Raw genomic sequence first — 23,816 nt, 5'->3', positions numbered from 1 at the left:
AATGACACAGTAAATGGAGGAAAAAGTTAGAGGAGGAATGATGAAGACAACAGAGCCGAGATAAAGCAAGAGGGGGAAAAACAGCAGGAAGAGTGATGGGGGAAAAAAACAAAGATAACAAGGTTCTGAAGGGAATGAGGTGAGAGAGGGATGAAAAAGAGACACATCCAAAGAGATAAACAGAGAGAAATCAAGCTGTTGGTTTTCAGCATGGGGCCTAGCATATTCATAGGCACAAGGAGTTTTAAAAGCAAACTCTATAACACATGCACACATGAAACATCTCAATAGCCTGTTCCTGTAGATCTGTGACGTAACCCCAAAGGACTTTACACATGAACTCAAGCACCCCTACATCAACACCTACCGTCATGATACAAATGTGCTAATTTAAATTTATTCTAAAACGGTTCATTGTATAAAACAGCTTATTGTTCAAATATTTTTTCACAATATTGAACGGTCAGTCTGTAGGTTGTACGCCACAGATGCTTCAATCATTTATCCATTACTTTTTCCTATTTTTAATGTATTTTGATTTAATTTAGCAAACTGTTTATCCACACTGCAACACCTGGTGTACAGATGTTACACCTGGCTGAATATGTTTAACCCTAACCCTGACCTGTGGCAAAGGCAGAAGTACCTCTTGGGGTGTATGTACCCCTGGTTGGAAATCACAGATTCACAAACCTGAACCTAATGCGTCCTTATGAGAAGTATCAGTTTCTCAAACTACATAAAATCCACTCTGGCAGGTTAAGCACAGTCAGTAAGACATAATATTGTGGTTGTGGTTTTTTAGATGTAACAATTTAATGCTGAGAGCCACAAAAAAAAACATCTCTGAGGGCTCGACAACAAACCGCACTTCAGCCAATTTCCATTTATCCCACCACATGAATCATCACTCACACTGTCTGTGGAGTCAAATCAAAGTTCCTTACCAGTATCATGTGACCGGTTGAGATGTCCATGTTGGATGGCACTGGCTCTTCACACCAGGAGGAGGTGCTGCTGCGTGTCGATGGGCTGGCTGCGGGGCCATCGCTGAACTGGGAAGAGACGCTGTTGAGCCGTGAGTGGCGCAGGGTCTCCGGACGCTCGACGCGCTCTGATGTTCGGATTGCCATACGTTGGCGGCACAGCTCCTGGGGATTACAGGGGATACTGGTGAAGCACTAATCATCAAAATGGCAGTTTTTTTCCGCCACCAGATTTAAGGTTTCATGTATTAATCTTCTTTTCAAGCACATAACAATAGTTTGATGTAGGTTATGTGCTTATCCTTGCTGTTAGGGGCTGAATTCTGTAAATGCACATTGTAAAATCCTGTATCTCGTCTGACATGATCTGTCCTCACTTGCCTGTAGATTAATGGCTTATCCTCGTGGATTACGGAGCTTATACTAATTATGTCAAAAATACATGATTCGTAAACTGTACACGTTTTACAGAATGAAACACACCTGGCCGCCATACAGTGACTGACTTCATTGTTCAAAAATGTTAAATGTGAGCTTATTAGGTACAATTCTGCACAATCATCCATATACTCCACAGCCAAGCCCTATAGAGCAAAAACCACTTTCTTTTAAAACGAATTTGGATTTTTCTTTTTCTTTTTTTTTTGCAAAGGTAGGAGAATCTATCCATCTGTCAAATGGGAGTTCCACTGTGAATGTTTATAAGCACAGAAACCAAAGCAGATGAAAATGCATTGGCACAATTGTAAAGTATAATTTTTTGTTTTGATTGATATCTCCGGGTTTCTGAGACTAGCTAAAAGGCCCACTGCTACAAAGATTACACTAACTCCCAATGACTCAGCTTTTCTCCCATAATGCTTCAGTGCAGACATAGGGCATCAGAAATTCAGACGAGGCATATCTCAAGTATTGAAAAAGAAAGAAAAAAAGCTCTACTGCCAGAATTCTGAACACACACACACACACACACACACACACACGCACACGCACACGCACACGCACACGCACACGCACACGCACACGCACACACACACACACACACACACACACACACACACACACACACACACACACACACACACACACACAATATACATTTATTTATGTGGAAATGAACAACCTGACACTCAAAAGAACAACAGTCACACACTAACTGATTCCCTCCATAAGGCGTGGTCACACTTTTAAAATTCATCTGTAAAGCCATCATGTTTGGTTTGGGGAGGCAAAGCTAGTCATCTCTGCAGAATGCATTTGCATACTCAATTAATTACAGCGGGGACAGGGCAGAGCAGAGAAAATGCCTTGTGAAAGCACATGCTATCTCATGATCTATCATAGTGATATTTCCCTCTGGAGCACAGGCCCCTCTAAGCCCTGGTCTTGGATCAGCTTTCCCGCCGTCAGACTTTAATGATTAGAGCCATGAAGCGGTGTCCCGGGCCTTGGCCTTGGGGCAATTTTCAGGTCCACCTCATAATTCATCCTACTTCCCAACATCTCTGCAAAGCGCTGGCTATACCAGAGCAGAGAAATCGTCCCAGGAGCAGGCAGAGAGATGCATTTAGCACCAGAGAGGACCAGAGGACAGACACATAGAGCCTTGAGAGGAGCACTGGTAGTGGGAATAACCCCCTCCCCCCATTCAGACTACTAATAAGGACGAAAACAGGCCAAGAGGAAACGTCTACAATATTGCCATCTAACAATATCTGACTTCCACAGCGTACAACTGTATCCGTCTTTGAGAACACACGCATGACAGAGCAATTATTCAATCCCTAAAGGTAAAGTGAGGAAGGACAGGTGCCATATAGAATCTACATTTTGCACATGAAGCAAATATTGATAATTAAAAACAAATAAAAAGAGACTTATAACCAAAAAAAAAAGGACAATTGGACTTTTAACATCTAAAAAAAAAAATGCATTCATATAATGATTCTCTGTGGCCATCGTTATAATAACACTGTCACACCTCTGGGTTTGGATAGATGGAGCAGCCCTGTGAAAACCTGATTAAATATTGAAAATGTTAAGGCGACATGCAGATAAATATGTCCTGAGTGCCACGCTGGGCACAGCTGAGCCCCAATGCTGAAAATCAATACAGCCTAGGCTGTCCATGGCCCTGGAGGAACAGAGGGAATAGGTCACAGTGGCGGCCTGTTCCTGTTTCCCTCTCTCTCTCATCCTCTCTCTCTCTCTCACACACATACACACATATGCGCACACACGCTTCTCAGACGAGTGAGCACTGAATAATTGGACAAAGCAAATATCTTTTGGCAGTAATAACTCAAAAAAACAAGAAAGAACATACGAGTAATGTAGATAAACATTAAAAGAGGATTTCTGATGTACAGTTATCGCACTGCACAATTAAAAAAATAAAAAATACATTTTAAAAAAAGGAAGATCATCACAACAACATCCAAAAATGGTGATAAAAACTGCTAGAAGAATATTTCAAACATGTTAACAAACACACTCTCACAAACCAATCAGTTTAGCTATTGTAGCCGAACAGTGTGTGTGTTCTTCCAATGGCAGAGCAGAGGATAAGTAGCTTGGCCCCTGATTGGCTCATAGCAAGGGGGCTGGTCTAACCTGATAGGTTGCGGTGGCATCGGTACTGGTGTCAGTCCCCAGGCTGGCCAGCTTTTCCTTCATGCGGAGGTGGGAGCGCTGGCGCACGCAGAAGAAGGTGGTGGACACTGCCAGCGCCACCAGGATGAAGAGCATGCAGAGGACGGAGAGCAGCAGGAACTGGCCCGACTCCACCCTGGTCTCCTTCACCACAGGAATCTGGGTCAGGCTGCCCCTCTGGAGGACACACACAATCAGAAAGAGAACACACTGTCAGGGCAGTAAAGGATGCCACTATGTCTTTTTTTTTCTGACAGATGAAGTCCTTTTTTAGATTTACAGCATCCGCCATATCAAGTCTGCAGTCAAGTCTTTTTCTCCCGTGAAAAAAAAATTTGGATTCAAGTGCTTTCCTTACTTACCTCCAGCTCCTCTCCCGCTCTTTCCTTCCACCCACCACCACTGTCTGACCGGCCCCGCTCATTAGCCAGCTCTAATACTGGCCTTATAATATGCATTCAGATTCAGTCATCCCCTATTACCAGCCCCTGTCCAGTGCTGTCCCCGCACTGTGCCCCACTATAGATATTTACAACCCCATTTAGTGCTGGCATGGGGTGGGCTGGCACTGTGCAGCTACAGGAGGTTGGGATACTAAAAGCTTGTGCTTAATTAGCTCCTCTGGTCCTGAGTTTTGGCAGGATTAGGCCCTGGCCCAAGCCGCAAAGCTAATGGCTACCAGGACCGGAGAGACACAAGCAGCCCAAAACTGGACCTTCATACATCCACCACCAGCTGAAGAGAAAAGCCTTTTCAAATATCCACACCCACACTGCATGTTAATTCAAACAGGGTGATATAGAGTTTGTCTCAGTATGGCAGACTTTAATGTGCTGTAATGTCATCTGATAGATTTTTATCAGCGCAGGTTAAAGAATTGCCCTACGTGTTGATAATTGGTCCACTCATGGCCATTTACTGTAATGGTAAATTCCCTGTGGGCCGAGCTGAATATTTTGAGAGCATAACAGCGATAATTAGGAGCATTAATTGTAAAGGATAATTAATGATACCTACAGTGTAGCTACTGTTACAGATTTTCTTTGCTGATTGCATAAAATTTAGACATAATGCTGAATTAGTTTTGCATTTAACTCTCAGCACATTTTGCCTCGCATAAATCATCCTCACTGTCCTCTGTGACTGAAACAAAAACCTTTCTGTAAAAGCCAGTCCTCCAAATGTTTTGATCCATTTTTATCAGCTACGTAGAAGCCAATAGCTATACATCTGCAAAAGGGCAATATCAATAACAGTGCACAAATACATCAGCAGGCTCCTAATTGTCTGCATGCAGTATTGAAAGATTGATGGGTGAAGTGAATCAAATCTACAACATGAAAAAAAAAATGGCAGAGCTCTGACATTTAGCCTAAGGGGTCTAATGGGCCCGGCTTAAGGATGACTACATCTTGTTACACCATTTTCAAAACAAGACACTTCACCTCACACCAGTAACAATATGGTTTGACCTTGTGGTTCGTAATTGCCAATGTTTTAGTGGTAGTAAAGATGCCAAGGTCTTTTCGATTACTGTGTTGGGCTCGACGACAGTTGCTGTTGATTGCAATCGCTGTGGTTCGAGCATGTAGTTTTAATCAAGCATTAAGAGGTTAGACAACAACTCAGAGGTTTGAAGAGGCTCATGTACGGGAGACAAGAGAGGTGGCCTCGATCCAATGACTCGTCCGTGTTGTTCAGTGATCAAATTAACATATAGGCAATTTTCCTTTGCTAGATTGCTTGTTGAGAATACAAACAGCCAGCATCTCCTCTCACATAATCACACAATAAGAGACTAAATATATAGCACATTAAACCCGTCGTTAGAACATATTTTGCACTGTAGACACAGCATGTCACATCAGTGTAGTGGTTCAAGACTGCTGCCTCTGAAACCAAAGTACCCCCTATAGACCTATTGGTTCAAACCTGCCAGACAAGTTCAAGCTATTCCCTTCAACTACATTTTTTCTTTATTCTGAAAAAAACAAACAAACCCAAACCAAAGAAAACACGCTTATTGAGTTTATCAAAGACGTGACCCTCTACGATCTGTGGCTACTCTCAGTATTCAGGTAGACACCTTGAAATGAATAAAAAAGCAGTTCCACTGTGGGAGTAAACAGGCTTGAAATGCACTGCAAGCACAAAAGAGTGTTTGAAGGCGGTAATCATGTTGGAAAGAAACCAGAGGAGATACAGAAAGAGGAGGAGGAAAAGGGAGGAGATGTGAGGCTAAGAATTACCTTCATGAGCTTTTGGAGTTATGTCCCCTTGCTTTTTTAAATTGTTTTGTTTTATTTGTAATTTTATTTGACTCTAATTTGAATTATATATTATTATTATAATTTGAAAGTGCAAACATATTTAGATCTGAATGTTCAAATTTTTTCAAAATATAAATTAAAGATTAGCTTCCATTTAAAAAAGGAATCAGATTTTTTTTCTAAGTAAAATTAACCCTTTAAACCTCAGTAAATACAATTGTATTAGATTTTTTTTAAATCACCGCAATTTGTGTAGGCTCTCAACTTGGTGAGGTTATTACTCCCTGACTCTAACAGACTTTCCTTTTCTGTTTCTCTCTTCTATTCACATTGCCCCAGTGCGGTGAATTAGCCAATCTGAGAGGAGACAAGGGGCAGATGGATTTCGGTGCTCTGGATTATTCAAATGAAAGAGGAAAGGTCAGGCAGAGAGGTGTAGTTGGGGCGGCTGGCTTTTCCATTCACTCACATCACAATACCTTTGAGAAGTACAAGAGGAAAATCTTCCCAAACACACAACTGTTTTTTTTGTTGTTGTTTTTTTAAGTTGCAGATAGAATTGAAGATTTAAGAGATTTGAAATTAGCTATATTCAGAGTAGCATATGCAATAAAATGTGACTGGTAGCCCTGAGATTAACAAAAGAACACACAAAACATTTTACAAGCGAGCTTTTTTTCATAGATCTAGGGAAACACTGGCAACACCGGGTGATTTAAAACCTTTAGAAATTTTGTTAAGCCTAGAGAAATAATTGGGTCTGTTTTCTGAGGAATTTGTAAACCTTTGAAAATAAAGTTTGATTTGAGTGATAAAAAAATGATCAGGAAAACTGATATTACCATAAAAACTGCAAGATAAAATTTGTTTTTCAATCAAGAATTTTAGAAATAAATCTAATAGAATAGAATAAAAAAGTACGATATAAATTAGATAAAGATTATTGCGTTTTTTTTTATTAAACACGATTAAAATATAATAATCTCTGCAAACTCAGAGCGGATTAACCATCTTCCAGGTCTCAGAGTTTGAGTTGGAGCTGCTGCCGGCCAGCACCAGGCAGGATGAACCTGCACACAAACTTTGTCCCCTGCAGCCAGATGTGCTCACAGCAAACCACCGGCCTCAAAGTCCAGGTCTACTAAAAACAAAAATGTTTCGATGAGTTTATGTTTAGATGAACTATATTCGCGTGCATATTTGTCCGATGTTCAGGGATATTTTATCCCATAAGCTTTTGGAGATGCGATCTCCAGCAGACTATTGCATCTGAGATGATGAAACCAAATGAAACCCTGAAAACAGAGCTCCAGAAATATTGTGCAACACACTAAAAATAAATTAAATTCATATCGGAAACCAGCTTTCAACCTGCTTTTACGACTGATGACACGTTTTCAAAGCCGGTCCTTTAAGGCGCCTTTTACGCATTTGACGCATTCATACTTGCACACTGAACACGACTACAAAAAGGAGAGAAAAAAACAAAAAACAGGAAAAGACACACGTTTCAAGCCAGGAGATAATTACCCAAATCCACGTCGCGGGGCAGAGCGCACATTTCGCCGCAAACGGAGGATGCTGTGTCCTGTATTCCAGAGAGCATGGTTAACCACTGACGCCCGCCGCAGCTCCCAGAAGCGTCTGTGCGTCCCGGCCGCCCACTCAGTCCGCTTCTCCAAAAGTTCCCCTGCGAGGGTCCCATGCGTCCCCCAGCGCCAACAAAAGACCGCGGCTTCAACACGAAGATGAACAAGAAAAAAGAAGGAGAGTCGGAGAGAATAAGAAAAGGGAGAAGAATGTGGGATATGCCCGCCTGATTTTCCGAGCCTCGGAAGAATGTGCAGAAGCCCCACGAGTGAGTCCTTTCAGCGCCTCTGTGCCAATGAAAAGAGATGGGGAGGTGGTGGGGTTGGGTTTTTTGCGATCATTTCGTTAAGGCTGAGCCCCTCCTTATATTCAGCAGCTCAGGAGTCCCCGTCCATTGCACATGTCATATCCACTGGTTGCTATAGCGATGCCTCCACATGTTGTCGACAGTGAATGTTCAAGGAGCGATGCCTGGCTAATAGGCTTGCGGGCCGAGGGGCGATATGAATGGACATAGGGCTAGACACTCATTTGTTGAGCTACTAGGGGTCTCTGTGTTTGGTGTGTGAATTGCTGTTTTCTCAGGCTCTCCTTTTCCTCTGCTCCCTCTCCCAGGGATTCAGTTATGTGAGCAGAATAAGGGAGATGGGGCAGTCTATTCTTCAAAGTAGGCTTTTGCATTCAAAGCTGAAGTGAGCACTATAACAAGAGGCTACCACACAGTACAGTAGTTGTAAACTATATGAATGCTGCATGGGACATTAGGTGCAGTCTGAAAAATGCTCTGCCTAAAGTAAATTGTATATAATTGGCTAAGTCTTTTCTCTGCTTCCCTTTAAGATCTGCCGGGATGAAGAAAAAGGGAGAGGAAAATTGCAAGTTTAACAAGTTTTAAAGATAAAACTCACCAAAAAAGCTATCCTAATTAGCAATCAGTCTGAAAAAAGAACCAATGGAGAGCAACAGCTGCACTTAGCAGGGAGAGAGAGAGAAAGGGGGATTATGGAGAGCACAGGGAGAGAAAAGGAGAAAGAAAAAGAAAAGGGGCGGTGAAGAGAGGAGAACGGGGGTCCTGTCAAATGCAGATGACGAGTCTTGGGGAGGGGGGCTGTGTGATGGGGGCTCTCCAGTTTATTTTTTCCATTCAGAGAGCACCCCCTCCTCTACTCCATTGTCCCTCTGTGTGACAGCTGGAGTTGGCAATGTGAAGGGGAGAACAAAAACAAGCTCGCTGTCCAGCCTGGGTCCGTGGCTGCAACGGACGCCACCCCACCTTCAAAAAGCAGAGCCAACCAGGCGGCCCGCAGGGACAAAATCTGAAGCAGAACACATTCAAACTGACTCAACATTTTTTTTATTTCTGCATCCCCAAACTCTTAAATAGACCATGTCAATGATAATGCTGCGAGCCTGAAATTCTCTGTAGATTTTGTTATTTTATGCTGTTTTTGTTCCTTTAAAAAAAGACTAAACTATTAAACTGTGTTCCTTCATCATCCGTCATGGAGTGACACGTTTCACGTCATGCTTTCTGCTTGCTTGCATCCTCATTTATCCGGCATTATTCAGAATCCACATTCAGATTTTCGCCTGCCAGAGGGCACAAAAATGGCGCGACCACACATTTATCTGAGAGGCAAATTTTTTATCTTGCAGCATTCAGTTTGAATACAAGAAAGAAACAGCTGCAGTGCTCGCTGTTGCATTTGCACTTGCTGAATGCAAGATGGCTGCAAGAGTAACGCATGGCGGGAGACTTTTATCATGACTGCCAGTGAGTGGTTTATTATGGGAAATAAATAAATAGTGGTCCCGGAAGTTAAACCCCAGAATATCAGTACCTACATTAAGTCAACCGTACGATCATATCTGTCCTGTTCTCTGGTGAAGTGGAAGAGAGCCCTGCTCACTCTCTTTTATATGAAATACCCTGGTCATCCACCTGTCAGTCCTATCTAAATCCACTCTCATCCAGACAAGGGTATTCCCCTGACACCGCAGGAGATGGAAAAAAGGACGAGAAAAGAAAATGTCTACCAAGACACCATCTTCACCTGATCTTTGAAGGAAAGCCTGACTTTGGCACCTGTTGTTTCTGTCACTTGAACTGCGCATGAATAGACACATTTTCACACATTTAAGCCACACTACTACACAATACACCGTACAATTTCACAACTTGTGTCACATCCTCCAGCGAGGCCAGTGCTAATGGTTATCACACCAGGGAGGTTTGACGTGCATCATTCAGTCTCACAAAAAACCTACAAGCAGTCAACTTCTGGAACATACTGAAGTCACTCTCATGGTCACTGGCCATATTTGTAGATGCTGTCACAGCTGTGTGTTCGTCCTGTAAGTACTTCCTCGGGGTAACACATGTTCGAACAGTCGGTGTGAGTCCCACCAGGCTTATCTGTCCTTCTCCAGTGTTTGCCTCCATGACACATTTCACATTTCTAATAAAAAAAAGATGGAAAAGCAGCGAGTGTGTTTGAACAATGGGAGAAAGAGGTATGCGGCACTTAACCATGTTGCTGAGAGAGGGGGGAGGAGGAGGAATGTTAAACAAATGTCATGATCAAGTGCACTACCTGAGATGGCAGAGCAGAGACCCCACTGATGCTCGTGCATGAGAGTTGAGAAAAAGGATAAAGAGCCAATAACCTGCCTAAATATTTGCGTGCACCTACAGCCGGCACAATTTCGAACATATTAACATGTTTGTTCCTCTTTTTGTGCAATCTGAATTTACATGCATAGGTTTTTCCTTTAAAATACACATCCAGAATGTACATACATACTGTATATCTATATACTGAGTGTGTAAACCTGCAAGGACACCTTCGCCTGGAAATAGAACTGTAATATATTTAAGCAAACAGAAGCACAGCAGCACACTGAGCTAGTGGACCACATACCAGTCACACTATAACAAAATCAGTGAGAGGCTAACTCCGTTTACATTGCTGCTGTACAAGAGAACAACAGCTCGTACGTGTACCTGCAGACTTAACTAACTCGTGATACTATTACACGAAAAATTGTTGGGATTTCTGCACGGCTCTTTGAAATGGGGTGCAATAAATTATTCATAATAATATCTGAGCAAGATTGTTGCTGCAGCTCCATTTGGGAAGGTGTTGGAGGATTAGCTTCAAACTGAAATGCAGAGAGAAATGTAGGCAAAACAAAACACATTTGAGTGTGCTGGGTTTTTTTTTATCAGATAGACCAGCTGTTATTGTTACTGCTGAATGATATGAGAAGATGTGTGTGAGAAAAGATTTAGCCTAATCTGTGTTTCAACTCTTTAGTTTATAAATGTTCAATTTCCATACTTCTCCAGCTTTAACATGTGCTATGAAATAAAGCTCTCATACAGGCATAACTTTGCTTTGAAAGTCTTTTTTGATTCAAAGTACAGTGATGTAATTTTTAGATGGCACATTGCAGTTTGATTTAGCCTGCCAGTCATAAAATAGCGCTTATACTGAAATAAAATAGAACAAGTGACACCATTCTCTCCCATTTAAACTTCCTTTTAAACATCGGTTAAGGTGCAGGAACTTAACAGTGAGGTAAATGTCTTAAAGTGCATAGTGCATAGTGTCTCGTTGAGTGTGTGTGTGTGTGTGTGTGTGTGTGTGTGTGTGTGTGTGTGTGTGTGTGTGTGTGTGTGTGTGTGTGAGAGAGAGAGAGAAAGAGAGACACCATGTTTCCTAATGGATGATGTTCAAAGACACAAAAAGGTCCCATTTCTGGGTTTTACTTAAAACATTTGAATTGCTGTGTCTCATGCTCATCACTTGCTCAGAGAGGAACCATTCAAAGCCTGTGTGTGTGTCAGCCATGTCATTCTGGTATTTTCCCCAGATGGGCTTGTTCAAATAGACCTCTTTCTTATGTGAATCCCAGCCCAGGCATTGCCCATGCCAAGTAGTTCAAAGCAGCAAACATCAAGGTAAATGCTATGCCTGTCATCTTGACTATATTTAAAGTAGAGGCAAACCCACACACATGCACAACAATGTGCACTTCAAAAAGACACTGTTATGGCGTCATAGCCTGGAGTAGAAAATCACACCATCTGTAAAATGATAGAAAATGTTCTTGTAATCTATGAGGACAACAACAAAGTGATACATATTTAGCTCTCATTTAAATTGCATTACATGTACTGTACACAGTGTACTGAAGATTACTGATGATTTATGATGTAGTACGTCAATCAAAGAACAGGCAGCATTGTATGGACTTATCTATATCTGATGGTCTTAAGAGGTCAGCCAACAACAAGAAGTTGCTCTTCCTACAACTGTTACATTTTTCGTTCCCAAACTGTTAATGTACTACTCAATCTTGTAGTAGTTTTTGAAACAATGGGTTCGTTAGTTTAGAAAGAGATAGACAGAAAGGGGAGCGTACCTATGATCCCCGGGTCCGTTGTTCCCCAGGTCACATACAAAGCAGGGAACATTTTCCCCGCTTTTCCCAAAAAAGGTCCAATGTTCCCCGCTCTGTTTGTTACCGGGGAACATCGGACCCTTATTTTGAAAAAATGCTCCCTGCTTGTCACAGAAAAGGTGCTATGTTCCCCTGTCTGTTATTTTTTCCACAATCAGTGCCGAATTACCTCGCAAATATGCCTATGTAGACCCTAACACTACCCCCTAACCCTGGCCCTAACTCTAACCGTAACACCTAACCATAACAAAATACTGAATTAAATCAGTAAAGGCAGAGGCTTATGTGACCGGGGAACATAGAGGGATGGCCCCGACCAAAGCAGCTTCTCATTTCTAGCCAGCGACCGTCAATTTAGTAGCTAAAATGACAACCGTTGCTAGCAGAATTTATCAGCTACAGCTAGCTAGCTGAAATGAGCCCCATTGCTTGCACAGCAGACACATTTTAAATGCACTTGATGGTTGCTTGTACATGATGTTGTGCTAAAATACAAATCCCAGGAAAAACGTTAGCATCCTCACTATTAGTTGACGATCCATGCAGAAGACATAACAAAACGTTTTAGTACGCTATAACAAACATGATGTGTTCAATTTTAACTTTAAAGACTAATCAATGTGTTGCTAGTGTACTGCAAGCATTATACTAGACTCTGCTAGCATGTGTTTTTTGGCCTACCGTAGCTAGAAAGCTGGTTAGCTGAACATGCTAACGATTTGGGCACACTCCTTACAACTTACAGTTTTACTCTTGCATTATATCTTGAAAAGACACCAGCCTGAAAACATTCTCCAAAGTCTTTAAATGCAGAGTATCGCTATGCCCCAATGTACACTGTTTTTAACATTTGGAGATATCCACTTGAACTGTCATTAACAGTTGTTTAGGAGATGGCGCACAAGAAAAGTGAGCAATCATTCAAATAAAACTTGTAATCAAAGGCCTTTTGAGGCCAATGACACACAGAAAATATCTCATACGAGTGGTTAGTTAAGATGAAGAATAGCTTTAGCTCTGTTCGTCCCTTTCAATACTGTTTTTAATTCCGGACAAGACCAAGCCGTCAACTATGTTTGTGAAAGTGAAGCTGATTTACTTTTTTTTCTTAATTTGTTTAAGGTGCAGCCTTAATTTCCAACTTGTTTTTAGCAGTAATGATTCTTTCTACCTGCAGCTGTATTGTCAAAAAGCAATATGTCTGACAAGGATAATGTTCATGTTTGCTAATGTGCCAGCCCAAATTAATTGAACTAAGTTAGGAAATGGTGTTCACACCTAAAAATGAAAGAAAAATCAACTCAGTATCAGTGAAGATGTTTGCACTGTGGTGTGAGACATAGATACTTACGTTCAGATTTGCATTTATCTATCACAAAGTCAAGAATTATTTTCAAGATGTAATTAGCTTTTGATGAGGGATATTACCATACACAAGGTGAAAAGTCATTAGACACCAAATAAAATGGTCAGGTCCAAAATGTGATCTGAGTTTGCTGAGACAACCCAATCATGACAGGTAATTGAAGGTAATACTTCATTCTATTGTGTGAAAAGATAAAAGAAGAACCACCACTAAAAATCTCATCCAACACGTCCACAGTCAAAAACAGGGAGAAAAACACCAAGGTTGTAATTGTTTTGTTTGAATAGAATCCACACTACTTTTAGACTATTATGTTCTTGGCTGGCTTTTTTATCTTGGGGAGAGATAAAACCGCAATTAATTTTGAAAGGGGGGAAAACAGTGAGACAATACATCAAGTCACACATGAGTGGTGGCAGGCCGGGATATGTGGGCTGCTGTGGAATAACAGAGGTAGTCAAAGGTAGCATTCATAATTGAAACCCCAGTCACAAGAGACTTAGTGGGCTGGGAGACTCTGATACTGAGACTGACAGTAAAGGGACAAAGAGAAGAGCGTAATGTGACTTCATGGGTTCAATAGGATGGGTCCTCTCCACACCTGGGTCCACAAAACATCTGAAAGCCTCTGAAACAGTATTTCTCTGTGGCTTCCACCAATAATCTCAGAAAAATGTGGAAGCTCAGCTGTTGGGGATTGAACTCAGGTCATGTTGGATGAGTGCTTTCTCCAGTGCACCCTCCAGGCAGCCGAATCAGTGTGCTTCCTTAACTGATTTTAGCAACTTGACTATGATCAGTTTGATAACCGCTTAACTCACGAGACTTGGAGTGTCTGGAAAAAAAACAACTGGAAAAGAAATTGTAATTTTATATCATGCAGTATGTCAATAGTGGAAAAGAGCTGGTTGCATCTTTTATTGATTTTTCCCCCTTCTCTTGTCTAGTTAGTTAATGTCTAAAACATGCTTCATGATGCTTTGGAAACCACGGTTGTTGATTTTATTGCATGTCATTCAGGTCACAAAAAAACAGAAAGTTATGTGCAGTTTGACGAGTCTGGGCCAAGTCAAAGCAGGACTGTAAGGAGCACCGCACAATAACCTAATTTAGTTGTTGCATTACAGGCACAAATTTGTATCTTTAATAGTCTGAAACTTCTTGGTACCCTTATACAGTACTAGATTAAAAGGTATGCATTTGTGGACAGGTGGTATATTTGTTAAAAAAAAAATAGTCCTCACACTCCAGATGGTTTTCCATTTATGTCTAAGGTCAGAAGTGTACTTTGAATTAATAAAATTTAACATGTTCTCAAGGGCCGCTGAACTGCTGTTGAAGATGGCGTCCTAAGCAAATGCCAGCACACCCATGGCCTGTTTGTTTAATGGTGCCCATGACAGACACAGGCGCCTGCAATCCACAGTGGGAGAAGACACAACCTAATCTACATAAATGGACGCAAGAAGCCTAAGGAACCTTGGTGAAAAAAACAAACCAATGTTCAGTTCAACGAGAGGGTGTTTATTTATGGCTGGCTATCCACATTTGGCAATCAACACTTTTTTATGGTCACATTTCCACTGTTTTGCCTGTATGAAAACACTCAATTCAATTTAGTCTTGAGTACAAAAACACCTTAATACAATTTGTATTTAAACTGCCCCCATGAGGATGCCTTAAAAGATATTACTAGATACTTTCTTCTTTGAGTTTAATGAAAACAATATACATTTCTGATCTCATTGGATTAACTTTATTGGATGGCCGACGCCACGTGCCTCCATCTGTACCAGGGTGTTGCTGGACTGCAGCATGTTGAGGCCGCCTGACTGAGCATACGGCCTGATGATCAGCTACAGCTTGTGTAAGTGAAGATATACATGTAGAACCACAGGAGGCAGCGCGTGATAGGCTAAGGGTCGTATCCCTGTAAATGCACACAGACACAACCTCATAAATTCTCATCAGCGTCTCCATTAAACATTTTCCCCTGTTATCACCATAACAACGCCGGCCCAGCGTACACCCGCAGGGAGAGGCGTTTGTGCTTGTGTAACCCTGGGGGTTACTTAGAGGGTAACTTGGCACAGACACCAACACCCCATACCTTGCCTCCAGACTCACTCGTACTTTAGGGACAAGGGGAGGGGGGAGTGGCAGGCGGCCAGGACGGCAAGATCTGTTTCATGGCGATCTCACTTGACAGGCACTGGCTGTGTCTGGACTGGAGGCAAGCGCTCTGATTTCTCTCTTTAATTACTGCAAATCTGAGGAGCCACAGCCCATGCTGATGAAGCCACACCGATCAGCTGGGGGAGAGTCAGGGGCCTGGCGCTGCAAAACAATCCTCTGCACGAATAGAGCTGACACTCTGACTGGCCAGCGCCGCAGCCTCCCTGTGTGTCTTACTGTCTGTCTGTCTCACAGCTCCAGCAGATTTATAAGAGTAGTCTGCTCCCGAGCCAAACCAAGCAGCGCTGCTTGACGAAAGAAACCTCTGTGAATCCCTAATGAGGCTGCTGCCACAGCTGTACTGTAGCACGGTATCAGCCGCCTGTTTGCCGCTCACATCTCCCATCACTTTACATCACGATCTCTGACAACAATACAAAGTGCGGCTGATCAGAAATTCTGAAGGCAGAATAATTATGATTTATGTCAAGATTTTGATGGCTCTGTAACATAATAATACATTGACGGCTCATTATTGTAAATGCATATAATCAATCTAAGCTATTTTCACCCACAAACATAATTACACCGTATGGCTTTTTTGTGAAGCTGTGTGGATGTCTTTTTCCCCTCCTTCTTCAAAGTGAATAATGTAATGAATGGTGACTGACGTGATTGCATGTGTTCATGGACCTGGATTGTCAAGATCCCTTTGCTGTTTCCAACAATAAAATGTAATTCCTTCTATTAGTTCTTGACAAAGCTGTAAAAGATGACACATTTTATGTGTTCTTTTTCCTCAAAATTATACAGATTAGCCCAGAGATAGGAGTCATTTATTCATGTTCTACAGTAGATACAATGTGCATAAATATATAAGTAAAAGTCACTACTCTTTGACATATTGTTGTTGTGTATATTTTTGAGCTGCAGACATGTATCTGTGCCCCTAGTTTGGTTTAATACTATTCAAACTTGATGTACATCTGTTTCTGAGAAGGTAATCCTATTTTTATACAGATATCCACCTGCATTCCGTCGGGTGTTAGCTGCATCTGTGCATTTGCCGCCGACACCGAACATGATGAGCATGTTTGTGAATGTCAATAGGCATGTTGGCAACCATGTACACATGGACATGACTGTGATGTGTAAAGCAAAAATCCCATCACAACAGGAAGCTTCTACAGTTCACAGCACACTATCAGATGGGTGATCTTTAGCTTTTTACCTCCACATGTACGCCAAGTTTGCAATGATCCATTTTGGAGATACATTGTTTTCACAGTAGTGAAATAATGATTAGGATTAAGTATATAATACATTAAGACGTACTTAAAATATTATACTTTTTTTTATTTTCTGAGTTGAAGCTGAGGACTATCATGAGAGGGGATGGAAAATGGAAACATTCACCCATTCACACAGACGGCAGTGGACATTTATCTAAACATTCACATGCGCAGCACAGGGAGCAATTCGGGGCTCAGTGTCATGCCCAAGGACACTTCGACATGTGGGGGTTTTGAACCATCGATCTCTCAAATGGAGGACGACCCATTCTACCTCTGCACCACAGCTATAATATTTGTCATTTAAATATTTACTGCCATGTCTAAATATTGCCAGGCCGTTACAGTAGAGTAGCCTATTTTTCAAGCAGTGAACATAACCAGCTGTAAAGCCACTTAGAAGCAGAGTGGTCTAGTTTCATTTCATGCTTTATCGCCACAAATGGAAGTTATTCATACACCCCCCCCAAGTCAAGGTCATCATATAAAAGACCATAACAGCTCATCAAGCAATTTAGTTGACCTTTCCATGCAGAAAGTAACTACCAGTTACAGCAAGATTCACAATTAAAGTCAATAAAAGATAATATGACAGCTTAGATTACATTAAATTTGCTGAGAGCAAAGTGATTTCAGTATTGTGCGCTTACTAAGCAATAATCCATCTGCTTCACACCAATCACAAACTTTAAAATGTGGTGTTTGCTAAAAAGACAGCTATGACTAATTGATACATCAATAGGAACTACAGTATATTCTTTAACGTGTCCTTTTTATGGAATATCTCACCAATGTGAATTGCCCTTCTGAATTGAATTGAGCAACAAAGATGTGAACTATTAAGTGCTTTGGATTGCTACATTACAACCTGTTCCATATCGCCCAACATAAGATTGTCATTTCTGGAAATACATTGTTGATTTCAGCAGCAAAACCTAACCAACACTTCTCTTAACTCAACTTAAAACCTCTTTCAAATACAAACCACACACATGCTGTACTCTATAACTGAATATACTCAAACAAATACTTCTGCCCTAATTTTGTTGTGATGTTGAAAAGATTACCATGGGCCACCGGTTAGCCTGCAGCAACTGCTTTGCCTGCTGCTGTCAATGCTATGGTGCCAGATGCGCTAGGGCAAGTAGCCGCATGATAAATGGCAGAAGGTGAGAGCTCTGTGCAGCCGGGACCGGGAGCACCCTGCCCCTGTATCCTACTGCCAGTCCCTTGGCATGCAGCTTGTCAGGCCAAATGGCAGCCACATCCCCTTCAACGCTGACATTTAAAACCTCTGCCATGCTATCCAGCTGTGGACACCGCAGGTCCCCCCTCCCCCCAGGCATCCAGCCCCTCAACCCCGCTGCTGCTGCCAGACACCAGTCGGCAAATTACCAGCCTGGTATTAAGTCTGGCATCGTTTACAATTAAAGTGCAGGATGGTGCCATACCTGTAGATCTAAGTTACCTTTGGCAGATTACTGGTATTTGTAAATTTCGTGCAAAGCAGGTGTATTGTAAAGCTTAGACACAAATTTTAAGTCAAAAGCTCTATGTAGTATTAAACATAAAGCTTGATACCGCACTATCAAGCTGGAGTGCGATCCAGTAGCAGTCTACTACTAGAATTTAACAGCAGCAGAGAAATCACAAGCTGCCCTTTACCGGGGAGAGTGGAGTTCAATGATCACCACATAGGGAATTTACTGAGGCAAAGATGGAGGGGAAGCAGCTGGGTGTCCAGTCAGTCTCTGAATGCAGTCGTGAGTGTCATTATTTCCTCTATAATAAAATATGCCAAGCAAGTCAACCTGCACCCACAAGGATGTCATTGGAGCTATTCGGTCTGCTTTGAGAGATGTGGAGGTATCCAAAGTAGAATTGTGATTAATTTGTGGTTCACGGCACCCCAAAACCTACAGTTTGGATGAGAGTAATCGAAATGGCAGAGCTAAATCGGTCATCTCCAAAAGCTATAGAGTACTCTGCCTCTGAAATCTCTGAACTTTAAAGAAAATCGCTGGTGTCACTGTCGCTCTTTAGCTAAGATAAATGTCATTATCATAGTAACGAAACCCGCAGGAAGTGCTTCGAAGCGCTCCACAGTGCCCTGTCAGCACCTTTCTGGAGGGAGAAAAATGCTATGTAGAAACGGGCCCTAAACCATCAACAGTAAACATCAGGTTTTGGTGTCAGCATGTCAGAGTCAAAGCTCAAGGTTCTCTCTCTCTCTCTCTCTCTCTCTCTCTCTCTCTCTCTCTCTCTCTCTCTCTCTCTCTCTCTCTCTCTCTCTCTCTCTCTCTCTCTCTCTCTCTCTCTCTCTCTCTCTCTCTCTCTCTCTCTCTCTCTCTCTCTCTCTCTCTCTCTCTCTCTCTCTCTCTCTCTCTCTCTCTCTCTCTCTCTCTCTCTCTCTCACCACCATTTCTACTGACATTTAATAAACATAGAGGCAGAAAACACTGTAAAACTCCTTCACCGACAGTAGCCCCAGCTGTCCAAATTGAGAACAGGATTTTGATTTTTGAGAACTCCAGCTGCAAAAACTCTCTCATCTCATGCTGCTATGCTTTTACTAAAAGTATTGCTATCCTGACCTACACCAACTACAGCTGTCTATTAGTCCTTAGTTTTGGTTAATGAACATTTTTCGTAAGCCACCTGCATCCACATCAAGGAGAGTTGCAGAAAAGGGTTAATCAATTAGCTTGCCACAATTTTTAACAATTAGTCATTCACTGGTCCCAGTTTCTAAAATGTGAGTATTTAATGCATTTTATTGTCATATATGATAGTAAACTGAATGTATTTTGGTTCTGGACTGTTGGTTGAATAAAACAATCATTTTGAATACTTCATTTTATACTTTCACTATTTTCTGACATTTAAAAGACAAAATCAATCAATGCCTGCCATCAGTAATTAAAATCTGTGTCAGTGGCAGCCCGACTCCATACAGAAAGAAGCTAAGCGTGGAGCCAAAGTTAATTTTTAGTAAGAACTGTTTTAAATGATAATGACAAACTCAGGAACTCACTGACAAGAAAAAGAAAGTTTGAAAGCAAAGATCACAGATTGATGATTTATAACAGCGTAACAGTTTTTATCCATGGATTTTGCTTTAATTTGATCTAAACCTCAATAACACCTCCAGTGCCATCATTGGCCTTGTTTTTTTTCCAAGAAGAGATGTGTGCACCAGAAAAAAACCTATATTATTTAGTTCCTTACAAGAGGTGGAGGAATTGCCCTTCAACAAGCTGAGTAAAAACACTACTGTCGACTATACACAGTAGCGGCACCTCTCTTTAACAAAGGCAGCAGAACATAAAAGAAGCAAAAGGTAGAAGAGTAAACACTTTACATTCTGACACTCATTAAAAAAAAAAAAAAGTTCACCCTTACCCTGGGGAAGTACACGTCATGATATATAGAGAGGCAAATACCAAACTGCATGGCATGGTATCAAAGGCATTTCTGCAGTCCAAAGGTCAGGTGATGGTAAAAGGTTGCTGAGAAACAGAGCTGCTGGACGGTCTTTCATCAGTAGGCAGCTGGAGTCTCCAAAGAGGCAGTGTTACTCAGGGCTGCAGGCACAGTGGGGCTGCTCCAATATGACATTTCACATCCAGATCTGCCACAGTAATGGCATTTTAGCCACTTTTAAAACACCAAGATTTGCCCTCCTGCCCTATTGAAATTTTTATGGGCGGCAGTTTTTTCATTGTTTGGGTTTATTACAGTGTCTGAAGGAGATTAGATAAGTTGTCAATGTGAAAAAGGAATTTGAGGGCCAGTGTGGAATTGATGGCTGATACAAATACACACATACAGTACACTTATACGCCTATATACAACTTAAGGATGGGTAGGAAATATACCTTGCAGTGCAACCAAGAAGCTCTCATTTCCTCTGCGGAGCCAAATCACACTAAAGTGAGAATAAGAGATCTCAAAAATTAACATAAAAATGTATTTTTCTCTTCTTGAAAAACCAGCATGGGGAAATATGTTTTGAAGTAAAGCATATACCCATGCCGTTACAAGATCAATTTGTACAACTCTTATCACACTTTTTATTTATTTCAGCCTGTGTATGGCTCTTCTCTCTGGTAAGAAATGGTCAGTGTGCTTTTCCTTTGAAGTCCCCTCTGAAATGATTTGTCCCATTCGCTCGGAGGAATTGCATTTGCTGATGGTTGCACATGGTTTTTGTTGTTAAGTGGTATATGCTACGATGTTCAGGGTTTGTTAGATTAAAGGAAAGCAAAATGCACTTATATTGCCTGAGAACCACAAGCATAACATTAAAAAAATGTGGAAATAAATATACATGTGAAAAATAAGTTATTGGATCTTATTGAGTGCATTAAGGTCGACTGTTTAAATGTAGTTTCTGTTGCTCAAGTTTCCATTGTACTGTTTTTTAACATAAAAATCAAACACGGTGATAACGTGAAGGGAAAATCAACTAAAGGTTAATTATTTAAAAAGTATATTTGTGAGAGAAGCACGAACAGACACCAAGATTTAAACAATGACAATCAAACATGCATATTAGTTCAGTATTAGTCTTTGTTTACTGTGCTAGCATGCTAGCATTTGATCAGTGGCACACATCACAGCTGAGATTTGGTCGTATAGAACTGACTTCTTGGTGCTTGGAGGAAAAGACAAAGTATCACCAAAGTTGCTGGGATACACTGTCTTGCCCCGACTCTGTGCCAAAAATTGTTCCAGTCCATCCTGTAAATGTTGAGACATTTCAATCTGGGCCAAAGCTGTTAACAGCCTGACGTTGCCATCCATAGAAACATGTCTTTAAGTCTGACGTAACACCCTTTTCAAAACACTATTTCCAGGTCCAAGCGCTCCGTTGAACAAAACAACCAACGGCCGAACCTGCAAACGTTTAACCATCACTTCTTTCGTCAGTGAGACACTTTTTGACCGATAGGAAAGCTGTAAAATGACAATTCTGTCGTTTCTCTTTTTTACTCAGATCTGTTCAAACAACGCGGAACGCAGCACTGCGGCATTGTAGAAATATGTGGCTTGGACCGGCTTGGATCCGGAAATAGTACTTTGAGAGGGTGTTACGACGCGGTTGAAGACTGGATAGCCTGGAAACCAGACAAATCTACCAAACTCATGTTTCATTTGTTCTGACAGATAGGTCCTGCCCCTCTCCCATTCAGACAGATTTCCAGCAGCTTGACATTTCCCCTATTTTGTTGCTGTGGCATGTTATACTGTAGGTCACATTTCTGAGAGTTCATTTTCAGTTCATTTAGGATATCCAAGGACCTACAACAAATCAGAGCCATGAATCGTGACCTACAACCAATCACAGCAACGATGATGTCAGGCTAATAAAAACTTACGTCAATATTCACATACAGTACATAACAGAAAGAAAGAAGCTATTAAAACCAATGGAAAGCCATGTCTCAATACAAACTCATGCAGATGGTTTATAGAAAAATAGCAGTTTATCAAAAGATGTAAACATTCTTACTGAAATCTAATTCACAGTTGCTACCTAATACACAAAACCTGATGCATTTTAGGAGGCCTGTCAGAACAAGTTCAAATACTGTAGATGTGCTCTTGCATTAATTGTAGAGCAGGATATTGGAAAGAAAGCCTTCAAATCCATTGTGAGGGGCCAGCATTACATGTGACCTTTCTGTGAGATGAGTTTTGCCTCTGTGCCTCTGCTTTTAGTCCTTTCATTAGAAATACAACGTGAGCTTTTGACCATCACAAGTTGATGGCATTCTCCAACAGTTCCTGTAGACTGACACATGGCAGGAATATTAAACTAATGTTTATTTCACCTGAAATCAAATGGAAAACCAGTGATTTCGACAGTCAGACACGTCATGAACATGCAAACTGAATGCAAAATGCACACTTAAGCCCCCTGAATTCCAGTTACAGTACGCATTTAAGACTGTAGCCACACAGACAATAATACTGTACTCTACATGCATACACACAAACAACACACACATGCACAGTGCAGAGACTCCCTGACTGCCATATATGATTTACATTTAGTGGTTGAATAATCAGTTGACATGAAGCTTAGGGAATTCTATGCTTAATGAGAGCCTCTTCACATAAGCGGTTTGCCGGAGTTATCTCGAACATGAGACCACTGTCAAAATGTCAATGAATCTCAATTTAGCTACCAACTCAATCACATAGGGAACATCTCGTACTGAACAGGCAGGTCGAATATGGAGATATTTGCATCCATGTCAAAAAGTATTTAGAAAATTGGCATGAATAAAATGGAAATCTGGGAATACGTTACTGTTTGTTCTGATGTGCAGTTTAACGTGTTTTACAGTTCATTAGACATTGTAAGCAATTTCTAATTAAGCAGGTACATTGGGGAATATTTTACTCCATTTACTTATTTTCTCAGCTTCTGTCTGAGTGGAGTTTTGCCGTCTCGGCTGTCAGAAGTGTTATATACTTTCTATGTTTTTAATATTTCATTTTTAATCCAGAGGAAAGTGTTTGCTCACTCGTATCAGTGTGAATCTTTATTAGTAGATCTTGACCAATATTAGCAGAGACATATTTAACCTCAGACAATATGTTTAGAGATTAAATATCTCCTCACACGCATTAAGTAAGATTTGAAGGTAATTAACTCTGTGTTTCTTTACACTAGAAGCTATTTCAAAGCTTTAGTTTATTTACATTTCTATCCTCACATACAGAATGAGGATTGTAGAATACTCCGGCTTTTTCTGACTAACCATAGCAATCGCTTGCAAAAACCATCTGACCGACATGCCACTCCCTTTCAAAAAGATATCTTTGCTTTGACTCCCTCTCCACGCTCCCCACTGGTACCAGCCATGCTGTGTCTATGGCTGGCAGCGAAGGCAACCCTCTTTGCCTAGTGTCTGGTTGCTGCCTCCAGCATTCCTGCACTGAAGAAGATAGGCGCCGGTGAACAAAGTTGAGGAAACAACATTTGGTATGATCCACCAGGTTTCGT

The 23,816-nt window shown here is 41.3% G+C and overlaps 1 protein-coding gene across 1 annotated transcript in view; it reads right to left on the bottom strand.

Moving 5' to 3' along the window:
- ptprn2 (protein tyrosine phosphatase receptor type N2) overlaps positions 1–23,816 on the bottom strand; it is a 121,749-nt gene that overhangs the window by 20,921 nt on the left and 77,012 nt on the right. Inside the window, exons 12-13 of the mRNA XM_083935865.1 lie at positions 3,600–3,815; positions 948–1,151 (exon numbers count right to left, since the gene is read on the bottom strand). Of these exons, the coding sequence (XP_083791991.1) occupies positions 948–1,151; positions 3,600–3,815 (420 nt within the window). The remainder of the gene's footprint in view (positions 1–947; positions 1,152–3,599; positions 3,816–23,816) is intronic.

This window comes from Echiichthys vipera (assembly GCF_963691815.1).
Source record: "Echiichthys vipera genome assembly, chromosome: 21".
NCBI classification, from domain to species: Eukaryota; Metazoa; Chordata; class Actinopteri; order Perciformes; family Trachinidae; genus Echiichthys; species Echiichthys vipera.
This window is presented reverse-complemented; position numbering and strand designations above follow the sequence as displayed.